The sequence below is a fragment of the Plectropomus leopardus genome, chromosome 17, assembly GCF_026936395.1.
Source record: "Plectropomus leopardus strain MGB_pleo_1.0 chromosome 17, ASM2693639v1, whole genome shotgun sequence".
Taxonomy (NCBI): domain Eukaryota; kingdom Metazoa; phylum Chordata; class Actinopteri; order Perciformes; family Serranidae; genus Plectropomus; species Plectropomus leopardus.
Genome location: NC_142192.1, coordinates 14,337,892 through 14,363,215, shown reverse-complemented (window position 1 = coordinate 14,363,215; position 25,324 = coordinate 14,337,892). Strand labels below are relative to the sequence as shown.

The 25,324-nt window shown below is 39.6% G+C and overlaps 1 protein-coding gene across 1 annotated transcript in view; it reads right to left on the bottom strand.

Moving 5' to 3' along the window:
- rapgef5a (Rap guanine nucleotide exchange factor (GEF) 5a) overlaps window positions 1–25,324 on the bottom strand; it is a 62,532-nt gene that overhangs the window by 16,742 nt on the left and 20,466 nt on the right. The window contains exons 6-11 of the mRNA XM_042506013.2: window positions 19,371–19,452; window positions 18,963–19,011; window positions 18,733–18,803; window positions 14,401–14,586; window positions 3,077–3,222; window positions 2,033–2,133 (exon numbers count right to left, since the gene is read on the bottom strand). Of these exons, the coding sequence (XP_042361947.2) occupies window positions 2,033–2,133; window positions 3,077–3,222; window positions 14,401–14,586; window positions 18,733–18,803; window positions 18,963–19,011; window positions 19,371–19,452 (635 nt within the window). The remainder of the gene's footprint in view (window positions 1–2,032; window positions 2,134–3,076; window positions 3,223–14,400; window positions 14,587–18,732; window positions 18,804–18,962; window positions 19,012–19,370; window positions 19,453–25,324) is intronic.

Genomic DNA, 25,324 nt, shown 5'->3' with positions numbered 1-25,324 from the left:
TCCACAAAGACCATCTCAGTTCTCTCTCTCTCCTACATTCATCTCTCTCCCTCTTTCTTCATTTGCTTCCTGCAATTCAGTGAGATGGCTCCCTGTGGACTGCTGGGAACTGGTAGTGCTGTGTTGATACATAAAGACGCCTTGTCTTAAAACAGCGCACACAAGCAAGAGCAGGGTTTTATAAAATGCAGGTTGAGACCCAGATGTCGCTGTGTGATAAACGTATTACTTCACTGGACCTGGGCTCCATGGTGATGCTGATTTTTAATTTATTTTGATCCAGTGGACAAACAAGTATGATAAGACTATGATAAGAAAACAGTATTTTTTAAGCAGGACTTACTATTTTAGTTTAAAAGCATGAAAAGGATAAAACAAATGATGGAGCAATTAGGCATTATTACTGATCGGCTTGGGGGGTATCATGCTAGTAAAGTTTACCAGAGTGATACAACATCTTGACGGTTTGATTTTCAATACCATTAAAAATATAGTCATCTTACTAGTAAACTCACATGGATATGTTAAATAGAGGATGTAGTGCATGCAGTGCACATAATGCACCACCAGAGGTCAGTCTAATGGTGGGGTGGCAGCTGAGCTGAGAAAGATGGCGACTGAGAACAGTGAAGACAACGTTACAGGACTGTAAACAAAAAAAAGCATATTTTTACATCTAACTTGGTAAATCTAATGTTAATTTCAACCAAACCTGAGGTCGTGACTGAAGGAGAACCAACTAGATAACTAGCAAGACTAACTGAGGGTTTGGCTTTGTTTTATTTTTTTTTTGCAATAAACTGTGTTGTACCATGAGTTAACAAGGCAGTTAAGCTAGTCTTTTTTCAGTGAAAGAGAGAAACTTGAATTTAGAAGTTGTACAGTTGTATTTCTCTGTTTATTAAGGCATAAAAAATATTACTTTTTGACATTTTGTGAGTTTATTTATTTATTTATTTATTTGACGGAAAAAGCTAAGACAGCTCACAGAGCATAACAAACTCACTGTTGAGAAAGTTAGGTGGTGTGGCACATAAATACGCCAATATGCCATGGTGAAATTTCATGAAGGTATAAAGGTTTAAAAAAAACACATACTTCCCAAGCTTAATTGCAAACATTTAACAACATTAACAATTAACGGATTATGTGAAAACATAGTCAAAATTAATAAAAATAAAATTAATGACTTACAGCCCGTCTTTCATTGTGATGTATGTTCTAACTACACCGCTGCAAAACAAATGACAGAACACGTCCCAAAGTAAAACAGAAACAGTGCTACTAAAACTGCTGCACTGTCAAAGGAACCAGTTGCTATAGACTTCGACTTGCCGATTGTGAAAATGTAACATGACAGTTGCCAGCCCACTGAAGTTATTTGTAACAGAAATGCCTACAGCTCCCTGAGGGAATCATTTCACAAACCCATTAGAGCACTTAACCTCTTGAATGCTCCTCATATGTACAGAATTACAGGCAATGACTTGGCTGAATGAATGCACACACTCACACCTGGCTGTGGTGTGAGAGTTGACTGACTCATACAGCCCCACACCCACACACACACACACACACACACACACACACACACACACACACACACACACACACACACACACACACACACACACACACACACACACAAACACAGCCAGCATAATCGAGGGTTAGGACATACCTCCCTGCTTGAACCCACTGCATGGAAAATGAAAGAGACAGAAAAGTCCAGGTTGGGCTGTGTTGTAACTTGTTGTGTGGCATTGAAAATGAGATTCCTTGGAGTGAGAGGGCGGGGAGTTGCTTTGTCTTTTAAACATACCTTTGGTCAAATGGCAGAGACAAACAAGGCAAGGACTGCTTTATTTATGTGACAAACTGTCTAATTCTCTACTGACTTTTATTTGAAATTCTTTCAAACTATCCATTTCTATCTTTCTATGGAGAAAATGCCACTTTGTGTGCACAGATGCCCTGTCACAGATGTGTTTACAAAATAAGTGTTTTCACATACATGTGTCGACAAGCTTACCACTCTCCCGGCTCTCTGGCGCCCCTCTTTGTTCGTCCAACCGCAGGTCACTCAGCAGATGCTCCAAGATCTTGAGCGGCGTCCCCGACACCACCACATACCTGAAAGACGAAGAGTCGCAACAGTCTTCCTCACTAGAGCCCCAAGTGCGACCACTTTCATCCCTCCATCCTCTCTCCTGCTCTTCCTCCTCCACATCATCGTCATCGATGTAGCGAAAATGGGGAACATCAAATGTACAGACTTCTGAATTGCTAGCATCTTCATCATGATTGCTATCGTCCTCATCATCACCGTCCTCATCTTCATCATCTAGGTCCTCCTCTGCCTCTGCAAGCGTAGCTAGCTCGGTGGTCATCTTCATATCTAAACACTTCCGCAGGATCGGCCCTCATCTAAGCTTTGCATACCCAGAAAGGGGGCTCTCCTGTGGGATAAACTGCCTTGCCGTCTGCCCCTGTCAGCTCAGAGCTCCTGAGATTAAAGCCTCTCTCTGACAGCTTCTACAGTAGCACTCGGTGGGAACTGATTGCTACTGAAGATGCTGAGCACTGTATACACACAGACATACACACACCCACTTAACCTGCCTGTCACTGACACTCCCTGCATTGTGCCTTAGGTCTTGGCACACACTGGTCTGAAAACACATAGATACAGACACTGCACGAAGAAGTTACTTTGAGGAAACGCAGTTGCACGGACACACACACAAATGATCCTAAACGCGCACACTGATTTGTAGAAGGAAGTAAACCAGTCTTGGTGTCATCTTTGTTTCCCTTTCAGCAGAAAACAAAAAAGCCATTCTCTTCCCACTCTGTACCAGAAGCTAAAGCATACATTATCTTAGACACACACACACATACACACACACAGTGTTGACAGCATTCCTGATACTTTGCATGTGCATTCAAGAGTGTGCGGATGCAACTTGAGATCCCAAAGTAAAACACTGAAAACGAGAGGGAGGAGTACTATGATTATGATTTTGTTGCTAATGTCAGTTCAGAGGGCTCTTATTATGTAGGAGGAGGGACTGACCTCTTGTCGCAATCCTCCTCCCTGGACCCACCCCCTGACGACGTGGGTGAGGGCCGGTCCAATGGCGATGTCACTGATGACGTCACTCTCCGCAACACCAATACATCCCGTCCTCTCTCCTTCAGACAAACCCTCCCCACTGCCTCCTGAGAGAGAAAAGAGAGAGAGAGACATGTCACAAAGTGAGGCAAGGACAAAACTGTTGGAAGGCGATTTAATGGAGTGAAGACACGGGAGGTTTTTTCCAACCGTAGACAGTTTCAGCCTCGACAGGCAATAAAATTCAAGTGATGCACTTGTGTCTATATTATTTATATACTCACTGCATGTGTGCTGTTCATTGATTAAGCAGAGTCTGATCACTGAAAACCTAGTCAGCACTCATCGAAGCTTTACATACCAATGAAGAGAACAAAATAGCTGTGCCCAGTAGGGGCCAACAAACATATACTATAGGCCTATTTTTAGGGTTGGGCACCATTCACATTTTAACTGATACCAGTAATTGGTTCAGGAACCTGGAGTTCAGTACCAGTACCCAACGTGCCTTTTTCTAATACTATACTTTCTCTGTATTATCAAAAATATTGTCTGTCTGCTTTTGTGCGTGTGTGTGGGTGTGTACTCATCTAGATGTGATAATAAGATATTACAAAAATAATATAGAAATAATAAAATAATAAAATAAAATAGACCAGATGCTGAAACTATCACAACAGACTGGCGCTGCAGGGCAAGTTTAGGCTTGCTGGTAAGCTAACAGAGCCAGCTGCCCGACTTCAGGTTGCTTTTCCCTCCAGTCTGAAGTTGAACCCTGCAGCTCCGCAGAGCTGTGTTGCCACCCTCAGAACTTTGTAGCTGGCCTCCAGTTTTGGGGGGAACTTGGTGGCTCTTCAGCCTCACCCAGATATGTTCTCAGTACTAACATTTGGCACAGATAGGTTTAAGGTGAATCGGTTCTCAGTGGTACAGACATAATTTAGTCAATACCATTAAAAGTGTAGTTTGTTACACAACCCTGGAGGAAGGTTGTAGCAAAGGCCAAAGAAAGAGCTATAAATTTTTAGGGCAGATCCGAAACAGGGCAGACTCACACATACTTTTTCACTTTCTGCAACATGCAAAAAAGGGCATTTGGCATTGGCATCTGCCAATGCCATTTTTGAGGTCATTTACAAACTGTGTCAACATTGCATTTTTTGTCCACCAGAGAGCAATAACAAGTTTCATTTTCATCTGTAATATGTCCCACTTAATACAACACTATCTTAGTGACAACTCTTTGACCAAGTTAAAGAAATCATAATGTGATTTTTTTTTTACATTAAATGTCAGCTGTACTGAATTAATATTAATATTGTGATGGGCCTCAAATCTAGGGCTGCTTGATATGCAAAAAGCATTGTATTGCTATTATTTCGTCAGATATTGCAATTGTGTTACAACTTCAGTGGGAATGGCAATTTTTGCATTTCATTTTTAATGGCAAAAAATAAAAAATAATGATGCTGTGCTTTTTCTGGACCAAACAAGCATGTTCCCTTATGTCTGGAACATAATTTTTTGACCGAGGCATCTCTGTAATACCACAATCCTTTATTTGTAAAGGAATGTTGTGACACATTTTACCTATGACAAAAAATTGCAGCTCCTGCGATTTGGACTCTGCCCTTGGTCACGTTTTGATTTCAAATATATTTTAATTAATTGTGCAGCCATACTCAAAACACCAGTATTAATAACTTTGTCACATATCCTCTCACTTAAGATTAAAGAATTTCTCTTCCACACACACAAATGCAGCACACACACTTGTTCACCAGTCTACACACACAGACACAGATTGTGTTAGCACCATCACAGGGAAGTATTGCCTTTCCTGCCTTCAGAAGGGATGCTATTGTGTAATAAAGAACAATGGGGACAACTTGCAATGTAGGCTGACACTTGAAATGATCTCCTGCTCCAAAAATGAACAGCAACTTGATCTGTGACTCTGACACACAGACACACACCTGCAGTGACAGTGGAACAGAGCTCCAGATGGACAAAGGAGCAAAATAAGAAACAGCCTGAGGAGAGGAGAGAAAAAGGAGAAGAGAAAGGGAGATCAAAGGCAGAGGACAGGAGCAGGAGGAGAGCTAAAGAAGCACCGTCTCTCCTCCAGATGCTCCAGAGTCTCTGTTGCAGCCAGAGGGATCGAGCAGCAATTACAACTGACACAGAGAGCTTTATGCAGGGCTGTCTGTTGCACTGTTTCTGACTTTCACACACAGATACAGGACTAGGAATGCACACAGTTGTGTGTAGTCATATATCAACGTTTATATGCCACAATTACGTAATATCCCAGCAATGATAGCTTATTTAAAAAAAATAAATAAACGCAGCTGAAGCTTGAAAATAGTGAAAATAGTTTTGTAGTTCATGCAATAAAGTGCAGTAACTATGAATCTAGACATCAGTCACTGATACAATAACTCTAGAACACCCAAAAACAAGTCAACAGACGGCCTGACATGAACAAGCGAACACACACACACACACACACACACACACACACACACACACACACACACACACACACACACACACACACACACACACACGCATGCCATCTCTGTGATCGTCTGATGAAAGGAGTTGTCTGATCCTGAGAGACAGCAGACAAAACAATTTGCCAAAAGTGCTTTGTGTGTGTGTGTGTGTGTGTGTGTGTGTGTGTGTGTGTGTGTGTGTGTGTGTGTGTGTGTGGACATGCACCAGTGACTCATGCTCTGCTGGAGTATGATACAGATGTTCAATGAGGTCACTCGATCCTCTCCCTCAGGTGTGTTGGTGTGTGAGTGTCGCATCTGCTCATCTGATTGGATACAATATGATTTAAGTTAGTATTTTTGTATTGCAATACTACCAGACAATTTCCTCTTATTCAACAGATTTGACAAATACAGTGATTGAAAAGTAACTTTGGAACTCTGTTTTGCAAAGTGCTTCATAGTCCAATTTCAATTTAAACTATCCTGTGAGCATGTTTTATCCATTTTTGTCTGAATCAAGGGTTGAAGGACTAAGATGTCCTATATACCATGAAAGTTTTACTGCACTTTGACAAAAAAAAATGTTATTTTGGGCTACATACATAAAACCTATGTCACACGTAAAACAGTTCTACATAAACTGTTCTTTGCTGTCTCAAATCAGGTAAATCCGTTATGCGAATATGTGGTACACTAAGTAAACTACTTACTTGCATAGTCTGTGAATTTTAAGAGGGTGTTAACTTAACTGAGATGACGGTCAGAAGACCTGGAAGCTTTCTTTTTTCTACTTGGCAAAATGCAGCTGGGCAGAGCATTATCACCAACAGAATAAAGGCTTGCTATATCTGCTTGTTTGATTCTTTTTAATTAAAAATGAACATACTTTCACAACATATTTCTATATCTATGAAAGTCTGTGGATGATACTTGCTGGCTCTATCACCGGCTCATTTACAGAGATAATGATAGCTGCAACATTTGTGAATACATAACTTGTCAAGCATCTGACCACAAACCTAATACTAAAATCTTCTACAGTGAAGACGACAATTTAAAATGCATAAACATCAAACGTATCTTAGAAACTTAGATTGTATAGTGTACACCATAACACACGTAACTTTGATACACACAGTAAACTTTTTGAACGTCACGAGGGGTGCTCATAGCACACTGCATTTTGCCATTCTCCTCAAGGTGAACCCACTCATGCACTTGAAACAGCAAGTATAAGTAAGGTCAATTTGAGACACAGCACATGTTGGCATTACAACTAATGATGATATAACACTTGCAACTGCAATACAGAATAATTTTTATTCATTTTGACACCTTATAATGATTCATTGTAGAGGTGTTCAGGTAGTTCATAGGTTAAAAGAAACTCGCCCACAACTGCAGAGGCAGTGGTGTTCAACACAACACAATATCATGTTCAGGACTCTGTTTATAGCATCTTAAACTTAAGTAAGATAACTGGAGCTTCTTTTAAGTTGCATATTGCAGTAACATGCAATTTTAAAAATTCTGTCCCTCTCATCCAGCTATCATTACCTAAAGACAATTCACTTTATTATACATACAGTATATAAAAAACTACCTGGTCTTTAAAAGTGAACCCACCTGTGGACAATGTGTGCTTAACATGCTGAAATTAAATGTCATCCAGGAATAGCAACACAGAGATTCATACCGCTGATAAATAAGGCAGTGACTGCTGATGTAAAGCGATCTGACACCGCATGTCATTAATTACAATTTGGGCTGGCACCCAGACCGCACCCAGCAGCCCTGATGTGATACCAAGATAACGAAGAGTTTTGTGACTAAATGGTCTGAAGGGGACAAGCCATCAGACCACATCATCCAAGGTTCAAATATGAACCAGGATGCTCTATCACAGGTTTATCTTTTGTGATCTTTCCTGTCTCTCAACACCATCAACAATCCAGTAAAGCAAACGAGCAGCTGAAATGCCGTGGAAAGAAAAGAAAATGAGAGATTATGTAACAAATTTTAACTACTGTTAATACAAGGAAGAAAACACTGTGCTGTGTTGCTGATACAGTGGCAAACTGTTGATCTTTCTGATAACAAACTCACATTCTTTACACAGATGCCAAGAAAAACAACTCTGAGCCGAGAATGGAGGAAGGCAGCATTATAACACACATACACACACTCAAGATCAAAAGGCTTCCAGAAAATGCGGCAAAACAAAAGTCAAACTTACAACATTCCCACTATGCAAATGTACATGTGCCCACACATGCATCTACACACACACACACACACACACACACACACACACACACACACACACACACACACACACACACACACACAAAAATAGGCTAATCTTTGCAAACAGCATCTTCCAAGAACAACATTAATTTAGCCTGAGAAAGAATGCAAGGCATGAAAACGGAAAATATACAAAGAAGGTAGCTGGACACTGCAGAGAGGAGGGGTCCGATACAGAAAGTTATGCAACACAGAAAGAAAGAGAGAGAACAAGAAAAGAAAACAAGATGAAAGGCGAGAGACCGGGACGGACAGTGAGAGACGCGGAGGAGTGTGGGGAGAAATGCAAGAAGTAGCGTTGTTTGAATTTAAAGGAATTCATCCAAAAGGACCAATATTCATCAACTGAAAAGTCAATTAATTAGAGAAAAAGAGAATCTTGCATGAACGAATTGATTAGTTTCTGTAATCTCAGCAAAAACAATAGCAATATTTTACACTTTGCATAAAGTCAAAACAAATAGATGAATTTAGAGCTTTGATTCTCTGCCCTAGTCTGAATGGGCCTGAACTGACCCTAATGGGTTCAGGTCAGCCTGGGCTGTAATTTCTTTTCAATTCCCCCAGGCTTTCTCACAAATGTACCTGAGTTGTTTATTTATTTATATTTTGATAAAACTGGCAGTTCTTGTGCATAATGGCAGAAGTTTCATTGGACTGAATAAAAAGGGAAAGTGGAGGGGGGGGGGGCACATTAGTGAGAATGACAGAAAAATGGAGCAATATAGTTGAGAATGGAGGGGGAATGATCGAGCGAGGAAATGAAAACCAGAGAGAAAGAGGGGCTGCAAGGGGACTTGGCAGTGTTTGCTCCTGCCTCCCCAGTGGTGAGCATCACCATTTAACGCAGTCTGCACTCAAAGACAGAAACGCACTAAAGGGCACAGTGCGTTCTGCTGAACATGCGAGATGCAGGGCCAACAACACATCATTGCAGTAACAGAGAGAGTAGCAGACATCAGCCCTTAGGTTGTAATAAATGTGTATTATAAACACACACATATACACATATGCATACATACATACATACATATACATATGCATGCATATGTGTGTGTGTGTGTGTGTGTGTGTGTGTGTGTGTATATATATATATATATATATATATATATATATATATATATATATATATATATATATATATATATATATATATAAAGCTCCACATGAACTTCGCAGTTATGTAATACATCCAAGAATTTTTAAAACTTGGGTTACAGATTGGGAATAACATTTCTGGGTAGACATAACCTTTAAAAACATAATTTAAGGATGTCCAAACCCAGTTTCAAACTGCTGTGCATGTTCTGTATGTCTGACCCTCCGTAACTGTTTCTGTGGAGACAGTTCTTGGAAAAGTCACTTTTTCAACAGGTGTGTCCATCTTTTTCCTTCCATCTCGCCCAATCCCTTCCTTCAATTCAACCATTTGAACTTCCACCATGTCTCCACCCTTCCCTTCTCACTGTCTCCTCTCTACACTTTTTCTGTTTCCTCTCCTCACCACACTCAAGCCAAGTCTCTCAGTCTCTGTTTCTGTCTTTGAATGGTCAAACTTTATGCTTCAGAGGTTTGAGATTTTGGGGAGAGAAAATAGAGACCAGAGGACATGCACTTGCTGTGCCCCTCACGGTTCAAAAACTGAGGACAAATATCTCTCTCTCTCTCTCTTTCTCTTATACACACACACACACACAGACACACACTATGACGTATTGGATAGAGGAAAGGTGGGCCTTGCGGAAAGCCTAAAGGAAGCACTCTCCGTTCCCTTTGTGTTTTTGTGTGTGTGCGCCCATTTATGTGTGTGTGTTTGTGTCTGTGCTGATAGTGACCAAGCCATATCTGTGTTATGATAGCTCCAGGCCTGATTCCTGGAAGTAATGGATAAGAATATGAAAACACAATGCTTTTGGGCCAACAGCAATCATTCCTGCAACCAGTGTGTGTGTGTGTGCGTGTGTGTGCGTGTGTGTTTGATGTATGCCGTGTCCTTGCATAATCCCATGTGCATGCTGACCTCTGGTAAACTCTGATGGCTGAAGCAAATTGAAAGAGTACGAATGCAAGTCTGAAGTGACTAGAAGGCAGAGATGCACTTGATGCACTGCACTGTACTGACACATGAGTTATATCACTATGGAAACAGCCCACACTGGTTTGTCAGAGCTTCTCTGTTATGACAAAAAGGAAACTCAAAAAAAAAAAAAAAAAAAAAAAATCACCATGACAACCCAGTAAAAAGAGAGTGGTCTTTGTGGTGAGCTAGATGATTGGTTTTGGTTTCTGTCATATTTTTCAGCCTGAACTGGACAATGAGCAGGATAACATGATACCTGTTAGACATCTTGTTGCATTTTTGGTGCAGAAGTGAAAAGCATCATTCCTGTGCACACTATTATTATTATACTATATTATAGATCTACATCAGTTCCAGTTTTCTTAGAGAAGACTAAGAGCCTCTTACCCAAGGTGTCTACAGGTATCTTAAATTGAAAGCTTTATAATATCTTTTCAAGATTATTATTTAACCAAATTTAAGATTTTTTGACAAATCATTTAATTTTTTAAGCACTATGGGGAGGTATTTAATATATGGTCCTGTGTAAAGGTAGATTTTATGTAGGAATCTAGATATCAAAGTGAGGTCAATCTACATTTTGGCAGCAGGTAATTGCAAGTATAAAGTAAAAAAACAGTATGAGGTTCAGTAGTAGGTTTTAAGATTTCTAGTGTAAATTTTTTTTTACCACCAGGTCTATTGGTGTGCATTAAGTAGAAATATAGATGTGGTTTCAACTTTTCAAACACTTTGACTGGATGAACCTCCAAGTAAGATCAAATTAAACTTCTGTGGCAAGAGTAAGAGTGCAAGTGTTCTTTCCTTAATGTACCAGGTTCAAAGATTTTTAACATTAAAAGACTCAGTCTTTTTATGAGAAGATCTTGAATCATTTTAACACAAGGAAAATAAAAGATAAATAAAATAAGATAAAATGTTTGCAGCAATAAGGACCTCAAAAAGTTATACTTGAGACTATTTTATGGTTTTTAAAGGCCTGATATTTATAAAGTTGAATTCTAGCATTTTAAGACTTTTTGAGGATCATAAACCCGCAAAAATAGTTTAATAGTTTGAGTGGCACATTCTATAAATTACAAAGCTGCATGATGTAACATGACTGATGATTTTTAAATAACAAGACAAAATATGTATGCTATATGACTAAACGTATAAGATCAGCAGACTGAAGCAGCGGAAAATATAAATCTGTACTTTGAGGCTATTTTAGATATTTTTATGTGCTTATTTTGTACATCCATTTGGCAATATACAGCTGCCAATGATTCTGCTTTCCTTCCTCCTGTTTGTCATTAAGGATTACATAACTTACAAAGCAGTGAGAGACAGCAGAGCCATTACAGTCATGACCACTAAGTAGTTGTTGTTGTTGTACTTTTTATTTTTACGATATTTGCAAATATGTTAGGCTAAAACTCAGCCATGTTTTTTTGCCTCCCCTACCTCTAATAATATAATGATATATTAATAGTATGGAGATGCACATATATCATCTTTTTAATAGAATCTTCCTTTTGGGAGATTGTTTGGATCCTGACAAAGCCTTAAACAGAAAATGTAATTTCATTACAAACTGAAGATTCCTGGAAGAGCTGTTAAGGCTGCCTCTGTAAAAAAGATTTGATTTGATGCTGGCCCCCATTTTGTGTGACTTCAGAAATAGCACACTGTCTGATGTTTAACCAAAGGACAGAAATGGGCTTGTGTGTGCAGACTGAGGGATCTTTGAACTACATGGTCGTTTCATCATTAACCTCCTAACATTAATTCATCAACACTGTTCCCAAATGTTTCCCTGAAATCCTTAAAGTTAAAGAAAACATTTTTCCCCGCTCTATGACAAAACGCTGAATAATTTCTATAGTTAAACCAAAAACAATTTATAGTGCACAAGTTCGTAAACATATCCCTGCATAAAGTATAAGTTTGGGACACTTTATGATCTGGACTGATATAAACCATCATGATTAAGCAGGAAATGAAAATGTAAAATGAATGGTCATAATAAAATGACAAAATAATATTTCTTACTGTAAGAGAGTCTTGTCGCTATAACTTTTATCCTCATGTACCTTGAAATGACACTTTAAAAGACTAAAAGTGGGCGAATTGTTTTACTAATTAAAAGGTTCAGTATATAGAGTGTGATGAAAAGTCTACCCTCTCGCTACACTCCTGCTTAAACAACACTACATAAATATTTCTCTGCAGTTTAAATAGCAATGCTGTTATAAATTAGAATATGTTTCTACTTTTATATATGAAAAATGAAAGTGAAATCATTCGCACTCTGGAGATCCCCAAGGCTGGGCTTCAGTCAAACACACCGAGTTGATAAGATGTATGGTAGATTTCACAAACACACGCATGGTTATGTAGGGTGAAATCAGACTGCATTCGCTTCGGTTCCTGCCCTCAGGTGCACTGTAGAGCGGGATTATACAGTACAACGCTTCTCTAACACCACACTCATTAAGTGCACACACTGACTCAGCCTGCCACAGCACCAGCAGTGCGTGAACACACACACACACACACACACACACACACACACACACACACACACACACACACACACACACACACACACATAAACTCCCACACATGATTATGAGCTCTAGCCAGCAAACTGACACACAACATAGACACGCACACACACACACGCATAAAGTACTTTACAGACTGTGAAAAGGGTATGAGATCACATTGCACTAAGCCATTATTAACACCCACATTAGATGAGCTAGAGAGCTGGTGGTTATTTAATCTAAAGTGATAAGAATGAAGCGAAGCTCTGTGTGTTCATATGCAATGATAACTTTAGCTTGCGTGTGTGTGTGTGTGTGGGGTGGGGGGGTACATGTCAGTGCACAGATGTGTCATGTACTCAGATGATGTATTAAAGTGAGAAGACATGCTATAAACGTGTATACTTGTGTGTGTGCAAATTATCTCCTAGAACTTATGTTTGTATGATACTAAACTGTTTTCTAAAATATAGAAAAAAGTATACTCATGTAATGCGTAGGCTTTGAATGGAGGCGGTTGGGGAGGATGGTGAGAGCACAAAGTGCAGAATCTAGACAGCAGAACTTTGGGTTTACGTTCAGACTCCTGCCTCAGGTTTGGGCAGCCAAAGCTCTTTGGTTAAGGTTAGGAAAAGATTGTGATGTTGGTTACAGTTTCATGAAAAACACAACAACAAAGACCAATATGTTGTCATCCCAACTCGTCAAATTCCACCACTTTGTTAGTGGACCCACACATCAAAATTTAATGCACTAGGTAGCCTCCTGCGTCTGTTTTGGGTGTGCTGAGATGTGGTTTTAATTTATGCTTGTCATGTAAATGTTTTTTAAGATGATTTTTTAGAGCTCTTTTTGGCCTTTATTGAACAGGACAGCTAAGTGAGAAAGGGGAAGAGAGAGAGAGGGGATGACATGCAGCAAAGGGCCGAGGATGGAATTGCACCTGCAGCTGCTGCGGCAAGGACTCTTTGCACATGGGGTGCCCGCTCTACCAGTTGAGCTAGTGGGCGCCATATATGTATTTCCTTTTTTACAGGAAATGTGGAGTTTCTGCTCTATACATGCATACAGTCTTTTTCTACATAAACTTGGAACATAGGTAAAACACTGCATATTTTTTAGGATTAGGCAACAAAAGCCCATGGTTAGGTTAAAAAAACAAACCAAAAAAAACATTATTTGGCTTTTTGAAGTGAAAAACAGGCTCCTGGGTGAAAGTCTGGAGTTTGCTTGACCCATCCTCCACTTCTCCTGCATCACAAACTGCCACCATCCGCTGCAAAAGGTGCATCAGTGCATCTATATCTGCCGCTAACATCCACTGACAAACCAGCGGTATTTAAGAAACTGGGTTGTTGCCTGCTGCCTTAAACTGATTCACCTGGTGCGTATCATGTGGCTGCAAAAGGTGCTTCTTTGAGTCAGGGTCTGATGCTTTTGTTATGTTAATAAAAAACATAATTTGCTCAGCCTTTCCATCAAGACGTTTTTGCTGTTTCAAATCAGTTGTATATAAAGGTAATTTCTAGGAGGCAGGACTGGTATGCATGTCCTTTGGATAAACAACAACAAAAATCAGGATATTTACAATTGGGATCAACTCACTTGATCTCTGACCCCGAAAACATGAGTAACTCAGACCTGAAGTGTGTGTGCTTTAAAGTGACGACAATAATGACAACATTTACCACAGGATGACGTCCATCATTCTCTACTCATACTAACCATATAGCCACAACTCCTTCTGCAGATTACACAGGTGGGAGACCAACGACTTCACAGAACAACATCACTGTTTTGGAGATATACTGCATGATATTAATAAAAACCTAAAGACAAGAAGTGCCCCTGTAAGGCTCTACTCACCGCCTGGTTCCTGTCGGGTAACCGGTAGTTGTGGTTCTGTAGCAGCCGACAGCCGTCCTTGGCCAGCCGCTGAACGGCCTCCAGCCCCAGCCGGCTGGTCAGCTCCTCACGGCCGCACACGGTCCCCATTCCTCCACTGCTGCCGCTGCTGCCACCACCATCCCGCAGTGCACACACCCCGCCCAGCTGCAACACAGGTGGCATGAACACAAATCTCAACCCACAGTCCCAAGACATGGTGGAGACACTCAAAAAGAGTTTGTTAGATGGAGGTCAAGACAGTTCAGTGTTTTTGTCCAAGGGAGACTGAAAGCAGTTTGAGCATAATCCAGAAACATGCAATGACAAGTTTTCAGTTGTCCGTTTATGTCCATGTGAGGAGAATGAGATGAAGCGGTGATCCTGGGTCTGACTTGTTTTCTCTCTAATTATTCACGTCTCTTATTATTTCTATCTATTACAGTCTGTAATTCCCTTTATCTGTTGAACTTCTCTCTTTGTCTCAGTCTGACTGCGCTGTGTCAGAGGATCTGGCGGAGAAAGAGTGAGTGTGTGTGATTAGTAGTATAAGTGGGCGGGAGTGTGTGTCTGTGTGGGAAGAGTGTGTGCTGGGGTGTGTGTGTGTCTGTGTCTCCTCCCCTTTATAGCTGGGACTTGATAAATGTGTTAGCCATCCTGGTAGTAGTACTGATGTAGACAGAAAGTATGTAAGTGTGAATATCTAACAGTGATGTCTGAGAAAAAGGAAAGTGAAACACAAAGGAGAAAACCTAAAGAAATTAAGTGACAGAGAAAGAAGCAGAAAGAGGCAGAGAATAGATTTCATTCGAAGAGCGGCAGGACACCGGATAAACTAATGGCTTTGTCCTCAAATAGACCTGACGACAGAAAACATGACTCTGCGTGTGTGCGTGTGTGTGTGTGTGTGTGTGTGTGTGTGTGTGTGTGTGTGTGTGTGTGTGTGTGTGTGTGTGTGTGTGTGTGTGTGTGTGTGTGCTCCCTAAGGTGCTGCTAGTATGATGGTTATCACTAGTGGCGGGCAGCCTGGTCTGTTTATTTTCCCTGGAAAAGAGAGCAAGGGGGGTATTTCATTTGGCTCAGAGTTGGTTAACCCCTCCTGCGAGCTCAACTATCCCACGGTGCCATGCTCTAGCAGAGGGTAACACAAACACACACACACACACACACACACACGCGCAGAACATGGTAGCATACTCCCACGCTTCATTTTGTTTACTTGGAAAACTCCCCTCGGTGACAACTCTTATCTGGTAGAATAGCCACGTACACACAGAGACATTATATCAGAGCCACAGTCTCCTGTCCCCTTGCTGTTTCCTGTTAACCTGTTTTCAGCTTCCTGTCCGAGACGCAGAGCACACAGAGATAAACCTGTTTGTGTGTTTGTATTGTGTAGCTGTCTGTCCATCTCCTTAACTCTCCCACTGTATCCTAAATTTTCCTTCAGTCTCTTGAGTTTGAGATCTACGACAAACTATAACTTTCAGTGAGCTGAAGCATAACTGAAACTAAAGTGGTAGTGTGTGGTTTATTGTCCTCCTTCTCATTATGTCACATAAACCAAACTAATACTCATTCTTCCACTATAATCTGCAGAGGTTCCCCGACCCCCAAAAAGATTGCAGGATGAATCTTTTTATATGGTTCTTCAAAACTGACTGTTTTATATAGCTGGTGTATCAATTTCCTCAGCCTTCTTGACTTGAGTTTCTGCGAGTTCATGCGTGGCCCTTTTCTCCCCTCTGCAATCTTCACACTCTGGTCTGTATTTGTCAGAGCAGTTTGTCTCAGAAATTGAGCATACACTGTACACTTTGCGAGCATTTCAGACAAAATTTATCAGCCGAACAACTAAGGCTTTAAATCAGTACTCAATACCCTTAAGGTATTGACTAAATGAACACAGTTTCAAGTACTATCAAAATTTTTCAAGTCAAACAATACCTGTATTCCATCCTTTTTATTGCCAGATCTAAAGAAAAAAAACAAATATGGTTTTGCTTGCAGCCAAACACAGTGATGTAGAGAAGTCAAGCGCCGTGTTTTTGAGTTCAGCAAAATGCCATAAAAATGTCTTAAAGTATGGGTATACTACACATCTGTGCCAACTGGTGGCATTTACTGCGAATGAATGCTTCCATTCACATATTGAGTATCCAATGGAATTTAAAAAACGCATCAAATGAAGTATTTTAGTTACCGGTATCACTTTAAATTTGCTGGCATTGGTACTGGTGTCATACTTTTTTAAACAACACCCAATCCTACACTCATTTTAGAGTCGGACCAGATCTTCAATAAATTTCAGAGTAGTCAGAAAATTTGGTCGACCCTCATCAGGCTCTCGCGCAGTTGATATGGAGCCAGAGTCATTTGGTGGTTCCCCCAGTGTCACTGCCTTTTTCTCACGAACCTCTGCAAAATGGCAAAACAGAGCACCCGAAAGTGACATGAGACGTCATGTGGACTGAAAATATGGAAGTAAGGTTGATCAAACTGTGGCTACAGCATATGTGCCTGTTTCGTGGTTCCTTGTCATCCTATCACGACCTATACGGACGCATATGCACATTGCATATATCTTCAGATGCCTCCACTAGCAAATATACTTCTACATGCCTTAGAGCTTTCCAACTAATCCTTATTGACAATTATCAATTTTCACAATCGTCTATTTTAAATTTACAGTGTGAGCACATAAATTGTGAGCTTTGGCTTTACATTGCAGACAATTTTCTGACAAAGAGGTTGCAAGAAGCCAGTATTTGTGTTAAGAGCATAAGTGAACCTCTGATCTAAAGTCCTGTTTTTGTTGTTGTGTTAACCAGATTTTCTTTTTCTTGTTCTCCTCCTTTCTCCTCATCTCTGGTATAATCATAGAATAAATAATTGATGGAGAAAAAGCGATTTCCACTGTACAGAGATGGGACCAGAGAGAAAACCTTCTCTGCACTCTTTTCTGACCCCATTTTCTACCTTCAACCACCTAATGGAGGCACACACATGCACACACACCTTGCTCTTAGAGACTTTTAAAAGAGAGGAAGGTAGTCAGAACAAGACAGTTATGATTTTTTTGTGATGGACGACCCCTGGTGATCCATGTTGGTGATGATCAAGTTCTATTTTAATTGGCCAGTATTGGTCATATTGAACATAGTCCAACAAGCAAGCAAACTATGGAGCAGCACAAACAAATAAATAGCATCCTGCTTTGCCTAATAATGATATTCAGAAGGACAGCATGTGTTTTCTGGCACAAGCTGAAACAACAGCGGATTTCCGTGTTTTTCAGCAATGTTTTATACTCATACTTTGCATACTTTCCAACCTTGAGACATCAAAAAAGTGGAGAACTTTAAAACAAAAGTGAGGGGTCTGAACGTCCTCACCCAGAAACATTTTAGTTTCTTTAGACTTGTTTTTACTGTATTCTGTTGGCTTTCACAGAATGAAAATAACAAAAATACGTAAAATGCAGCAGCATTTTTATATCAAATTGTTGTAATTTTACTTTCTCAGAAAAAAATGCTGAATAATACCCCCCTCTATCCTGAACTTGTGTGAGTTTCTGGCATTTGTGCATATTTTACAAAATGCATAACCCTTTCTTTTTAAACTCTGCAAACAAACAAGAATTTTTCTTTCCACGATGTCTGATATTAACTTGAGCATTTCTTTCTCTTGTTACTCTCCATTTTTTGTCTGTCTCTCATTCACTTGAAAGGAAGATACCCAAGCAACTAATGTCAGCTTCATGACAACAATATTTGGTGTGACGGTATTGTCATCCAGGTGTAAACAGTAGACCTTAAGAGTCATAGCGCCTATACATGCTGAACAGTAACAGAAACAGTGATAACGTAAAGGGGAAAAAAAGGTGTGCAAATGCATTATAAATCATGAGAAATATTAGAGAATTGTGACCCCAGGGAGAAATCAGGAGCAGGCAATGAAAAACATAGTTCTCCATGAAAATCAGGAGGGTTGGCAAATATGACACCAAAAATTTTGTCCAAATCTTCCTGTCTTAACAATTGCAAACATTTCTATCTCCTCTAATATTATACCAAACTAAAAGCTTTATGTAATACTTTATTTTCCCAATGCAGAGATATTGTGAGTATTTCTATGCTAAATTGGATTGGCTTTACTATCTCTACTGTGGGGCTACTTTAAGCCGATTGCGCACTGTCCAGATTACCCAGGAAAATATACATGTTGGATTAGACTGAAAATTAACTAAAGGATCGGGACTGGGGGCAACAAAATTAAAACATGATAGGGTATGTTGGTATGAGGAGGAATTACCGGGCTGCTCTCTTCGCTGGGCGTGCGAGGCTCTTGTTGGCTTTCCGTCGTCTCAGAGTCCTGCTCCGATACTGCAACCAAGCACAAGCAGAATGGAGTTCTTTAAGATCTTCACACTCATTATGCAACACTGTTTTTTTCACTCCACGTTCTCATAGTGTCAAAAAACACACACCAGGAGAACTTTTTAGGAAAGTACACAGACACTCACACTCTGATAGTAAACTTACATGCTTTGCGAGTTTTCCGTGCAAGAGCAGCTGCCAACTCACTTTGTACCTATTGGGATAAAATGAAATGATAAATGGTCAAATAAAAACATACTGTAAAGGAGGGTTCCAACAGATAAAGTTAGGCAGTTTGTTTTAAGACTTGTTTAACGCCACTCGGAATTAAATTAATGGCCAATTTTACAAATTTATTACAGAGATAAAAACATTAATCAAAATCAGTTAGGGTCAGAGACAATTTTACCAAAACATTAATTGTAACATAAAACACAACTCTTAGGGTGATGGTAATGTGAGACACATTTGTTTTTTTTAACCAATTATTTTTGATATTTTACAAGACAATACTTTTTAAGGATCTGCAGAAACCCTGCTGTAATGAAGAAGCAATATGAGACACACACTGACCGTAGAAGTGAGCCTCTCGAGAGCTTTCATCTGGAGAATCTCACTGCATATGTCCCTGTTGCCTTCAGAGTCCTCCTCTGACCTTGGATAGACACACACACACACACACACAAAGATTTACTTTCAAGTGACGTGCATTATTCTGACTCTCCAGAGAAATAAGTTTGCTGCAGGACTTTGGTCCTCTCTACGCTGCCCCCTGGTAAACCTGGAGAAGAACTACAGTCTGAAAACATCCACTTCTTAGCTGGATGTTTCTACCTGTTGACCTTCACATTTTTCAGTATATTCAAATTGATTTAAGTGGATTGTGGTCACTTTTCTTTGTTCCACCCTTTGTATAAAGAAACCTTCACATCATATCCAAACAAAAGAGATCAAACAGTGGCTTCCCAGTGGTTGCTAACTGGTTTCTCAAAGACCAAAACAATAGTGAATCTGATAACAAAATGAACTGAGAGAAGAATAGACAGATATTTACAGTATAAGACCTGACAACTATATTTAAATCCTAAACTTAAGCTTTTTTTATTTTATAAAATATAATTACAAGTAAATTAACCGAACTGAAAATTACTGTTTTAACATCAGTTTAACAAGAATATGTGGTTTCAGTTAATCAAAATGTGAATATATGCTGTTTTTCTTCAATTTAATTCATTGACAAACTGAAAATCTTTGTGTTTCTGACAAAACAAGCCAATTGAAGATATCACATTGTGTTTCAGGCAACTGTGATGACTATTTCCTCCATTTTCTGACAGTTTATAGACAAAAGAAAAATCATTTAAAACACATCAACATAGGGCCAGGCCATATATTGATATTGTATCGATGTTGTGATATGACACTAGATATCATCTTAAGGCCAAGACATACTTAACCAACATCTAAGAACTAGTAGCAACAAAGGCCAGTGGTTGTATTGCCTTGTGTCGCTTGTGTCTTGGCCAAAAAGTTGCACCTGAAGACACTAAAAAGACACTAAAGCCAACATCCAACTAGCGCATTTGTTCTGTACCTGTGAGAAAGGAAATAACTCTCCATATTAGCAGATATTCTGTATTCATCATTCAAAAAGGGAAATCAGAAGACTGACAGGATCCAGTTAGCACATTAATACAACCCCATGTTCAAAGAGCAAGGCATATATTTACCGTGCGCAAGTTAGAAATAACAAAAACAGTTACATACTGTTTCTGCTAAAGAGCTCAATGGGTAAAAATATAATCTTACCTAATGTAACAAGTTTGTTTGATTTCACACATTTTAGTTATTTGCTTTCCTCACTTCCTCGTCCGATTAGATGAACTGCCAATCAGTGTGACTGTCGGCTTGGTGTGTCAGGGACCTAATATTTTGGATAATGTAATATTGCAAGTGTTTTTTAATCCTGGTTTTAAAGGCTGCTTTACAGTAAAATGATGTAATTTTCTGAACTTAACAGACTGTTCTAGCTTTTCCATTTTTTGCCTTGGGGATAATGTTACAGAACTACTTAAAAAAGAAAAATGCCTCTGCCCCTTTTTTGGAGTAGCGACACATAAAATTTTATCTTGAGATGACTTCCTTCAACTACAAAAGCTGTTTTAGCCTCATAAATTTAATTTTATACATCATCTCCATTCAGCCAAATTATGTAATGATATTTGTTGCTTATTTCCTTTCTGTTCGATATTCTATAAACCATAAGTATTAAGACCCAGCAAGACTTACATGCATACATGCTACAATGACTTTAATTACCAGGTGCTTCCTTTTTTACTGTTATGTATATCATCATATACTGAATATATATATACTGAATACCATGTCAAGAGGGTATGAATGTATGAAAAAATAGATAGTGCCTGTATCGGCAAGCCCTAAATCAAGGGATGCATTGTTGCAGCTCTAAACATGAAGCATAAGCATAAAGCTGAGTATATTTTTTTCTATTCGGAGTGGTATCTGTCTGTTTTATTTTCCCTCCCATCTGTCTTTCTAGTTCCTTGCTGCTCAGATGTCTTTGTATGGAGCATCACTCTTCACCCCGCTTCTCTCTTTCATGTGGTTTTCATTTAAAATAGCTCCCAGACACACCCTTCTATTGATGTAAGTGAGGCTATGTGTGTGTGTGTGTGTGTGTCTGCAGCACTGCGGCGGCTGTGTGTACATGTGTTCAGAATGTATATAGATGTGTAACTCGTACTACAGATTTTTTTTTCAAACCCGAGTGCATCTGTGAATACATTTGTGTGTATGCCTCCATTTGTGTGTGTGTGCTGTATAAACAGGTGGTTGTTTTGGGGTAAGCTCGGCGTTATTCCCACAGCAATAATATGAGGTTGTAGAGTTTGTCTTCAACAGCGGCAGACTGCACCCGAGGGCCCCTCATCTAATATGTTCTCTTACAAAACCACTGTTTGGATTGGTCTCCCACACACTGCCTCACCCCCGTACAAGACACACACACGCACACTTTCTCAAGCAAGCACACATTCACACAGACCAATTTGCATACAATTTGGATTTTATCAACAGATCCCAGTGGCACTAGTAATAGTTTTAAAGGGAAGAAGCTGAAGCACTGTGTGACTGTGCCTCTGTGTGTGTGTGTGTGTGTGTGTGTGTGTGTGTGTGTGTGTGTGTGTACACACTGTAATCTGATAAGGGAATGATAGATGCAGAAGCAGAAGAGATGGTGATAACATGTAGCCCACAGCCTGACACTTCAGCTATCGTCTCTGGCACAGACGGAGAAAGACGGAGGCAGGTAGCCCAACAGATGCCTTGAAGGAGTGTGAAAATACCATATTTTTACTGTCGCAATAAAAGCAGTTTGCTGTTTTTGCTTTGCTTTCAGTATCTACAGTTAAAAAACTCTTGTCTCCTTTAAAATAAGTCAACAGATGCTCAAACATCTCACAAAACTAGATGAACAAGGGGAATTTATCGATGCAATTTAATGTCTTTTGTTGTGGATCGTGACATGTACTAAGTCTATTTGAAGTCAGCATGCTAAATGTATTCTCATCAGGGTCATTAAGATTTTCAGCCGGCATTTATTTAGCAATTTGGTGACTCACCATGAGCCTGACTGTACCAGAGCTGGAAGAAAGGCACAGTGGGAGGTGTGTCACCAATCATTAAGCAGCACAGAATCGTATTGATAGAGGATTAACATGATTGGTGCTTTCAGAGGCTCCCTTTTTATTCCTCATCAAAGGTGCATGCTGCAAGATGTTGTCACATTTTGTGATTAAAGATCCCAATTAAAAGCTTTCCAGTTCTTATTGTAAACAACGTGTTGCCCTGTTTTTCATGTAGATTTCTCGAGGAATACTTTGACGATTTCCAACCAGCTTTGTATCATAATAATGTGGCTCATAAGTGTAAATGATCTCTGAAACTCGAACTACAGATTAGACTTTTGCATTTTCATACGCCTGCTACTTTGGACACAAGGAGTATAGAACCAGACTGAGAGAGAGAGAGAGAGAGAGAGAGAGAGAGAGAGAGAGAGAGAGAGAGAGAGAGCTGGCCCTCTCAAAAGTCAAACTCAGATCAAACATTTCTCCCGCTGACCAAAGATCAGATTATTTGCTGTTGATTAATGCCCAAGCTCCAGAGCCCACAAAATGGTACTCAGGACAGTCCGAGTCACGTAGTGCCAATGTCCAAGTATTTGCATCTTTATACTGCATAGACAGCCTAGTTTTATGGAAAGACCTTCGTTTCAGCAGTGCCATTCCAAAAAAATACATATAACCACATACTTTAATCTGGTTGTGATCTGAATGTGACCAATCTAATGCAGAATTAAAAGATTGAGCCGCAATGCAGATGGTGCCATTTGTGGAGGAGGAAGATGTAATCTCTGTCATAAGCTCTTCAGCAAAAATGTTCCTTTCTACCCTTTTTGGACCAGAGCACCATGCAAGGCAAGCGTGTTTTCCTTCTCCCAAGCTTAGGTGTCATATTTTAGCTTCGGGCAATTCTGCACCTCCAGTACAATGATGTGCAGAGATGGCAGGAAAACTGGAAACCTAACTGTTATCAACTGGCGCCACCTTGTACTACACCAAACAATTAAGTATGCGTGTACATAATGGAGATTTTTGCATCAAATATTCATTAATAGCCCTGACTGAAAATGTGTATTTGTGAAGCTGGCACTATAGCTCAAGTCGTTTTTGTAGCACACAGCATAATATTAACAAGGTAGAAATGTCTGCTTTTTTCGTTTAGGTATTGTTTGTATAATGGGTGAGAAAATATTCAACTAAACATAATCTGAACACAAAGCCTTGAAGTGTATTTGTTGCAGGGCTGTTGTATTGGATTACATTATACTGTGCAGGTGCTCATATTACTGTGTCCCTCCCGTGTGTTTTGTCTTCATACGGAAGTTGTACGCAACTGATACACTGTGCACTAAAGGACTGAAATCAGTGTGTAAAGTTTAGTGTGCTAGCAGTGTTCGTATTGAAACATTAACTCCTCTGGCATCAGTTCACGACGGGCTAAACTTGACGTTGACTAAACTTTAAATTAACAAATATGGTGACGTTTGCTGCAAGGGCAGTGTGCAGGACATCTTTTCATGGTTAAACTTTAATGCCCTCTCCTTACACAGCTCTTTTAAAAAGCACTATATATGCAAGTTTTTCCCTCACTGTAATGTGAGCCACACAGGCAGAGAGAGAGAGTGAGACAGAGGGACTTTCTTGCCAATAAGCTTGTTAAATTGAAAGACAATTGAATTGAAATGGAGATAGAGAGAGACGGAGACATGTTTTTTGTGTAATGCTGACTCTAACAGCACCTTTTTAAAGATGTAGTAGACTTGAAACCATTAGATTCCTGTTAAATGTATGCCTCGAAAGAACATGTATTTCTAGCCAGCACTACAGCATATAAACAATAAACTAATCAACTTTAATGACCACACTGTGCCTGGTGGCAAATACATTTGTTCAGACACAGCAATCTGTTGAGACCTGCTGGCAGTGTTGACACAAACTTAATAATGACACACACATAGAAACATCTTCTACACACGATACAGAGAAGATAACCCCTTTTTAATTAGTAACATGTTGTTCTTAGGCCTCACTGAAGGAGAAATCACAAGCAGGAGGCCGAACAGTCAGCTAATGTTGCCTTATCAAGTATGAAGTTATCAGCATCAATTTAATGCTTGCTTCAGTAGATTAAACTACAGCAAGAGATAGAGAGCCATAATTCATGAGAGGCACGAGCATCAGTTACACAGATCTGCATTTAAAGGTCCAGTGTGTGGGATTTAGGGGGATCTCTTGTCAGAAATGAAACATAATATAGTAAGTATCTTTTCTTTAGTGTATAATTACTAAAATAATAATGAAATATTGTTAAGAATCAGCTGATTATATCAATACAGGGAGCAGATCATTTTCAACTGAAATTGCTGGCTCTATATCTCTAGATAGGGCCATTTGCGTTTTCGCATTGACTTTTTTTAACATGGAACTAATTTATTCAGCGTTGCACCGGGTTAAATGATGAGGTCTGTTTCTTTTTTAACGTCTGAATTAGAAAGTAGGTGTATACATTAGCAGTTGCTGGGCTAGCATCCCATCTTATGCTGAACAGCATTTGAGAAACACCGACTTGAAAAGAGAAACTGCTTTCTTCAGTGCTTTAACTTTTTTAATCACTTTGTCCATTTGCTGTGGAGAGGAAGAGACCTCAGCAGATAATTTGGCTCCTTGTAAAAAATGTCTGAATAATTAACACTGAAGGAATTCTAACCAGGAAGGGTAATCTCTTAAAATCTTGCTGCAGCATCTTAAGTGTATTTCTTTTGTTTGTAATTTGGAAGCAAAAACACAGGGTGAGAACATACATACTTTTTTGGGTTGAGAAAAGCTCGGGAGAATATCCCCCTCAAAGTGGATATTTGTTGTTTTTAGATAAAGATATTTTTGAGT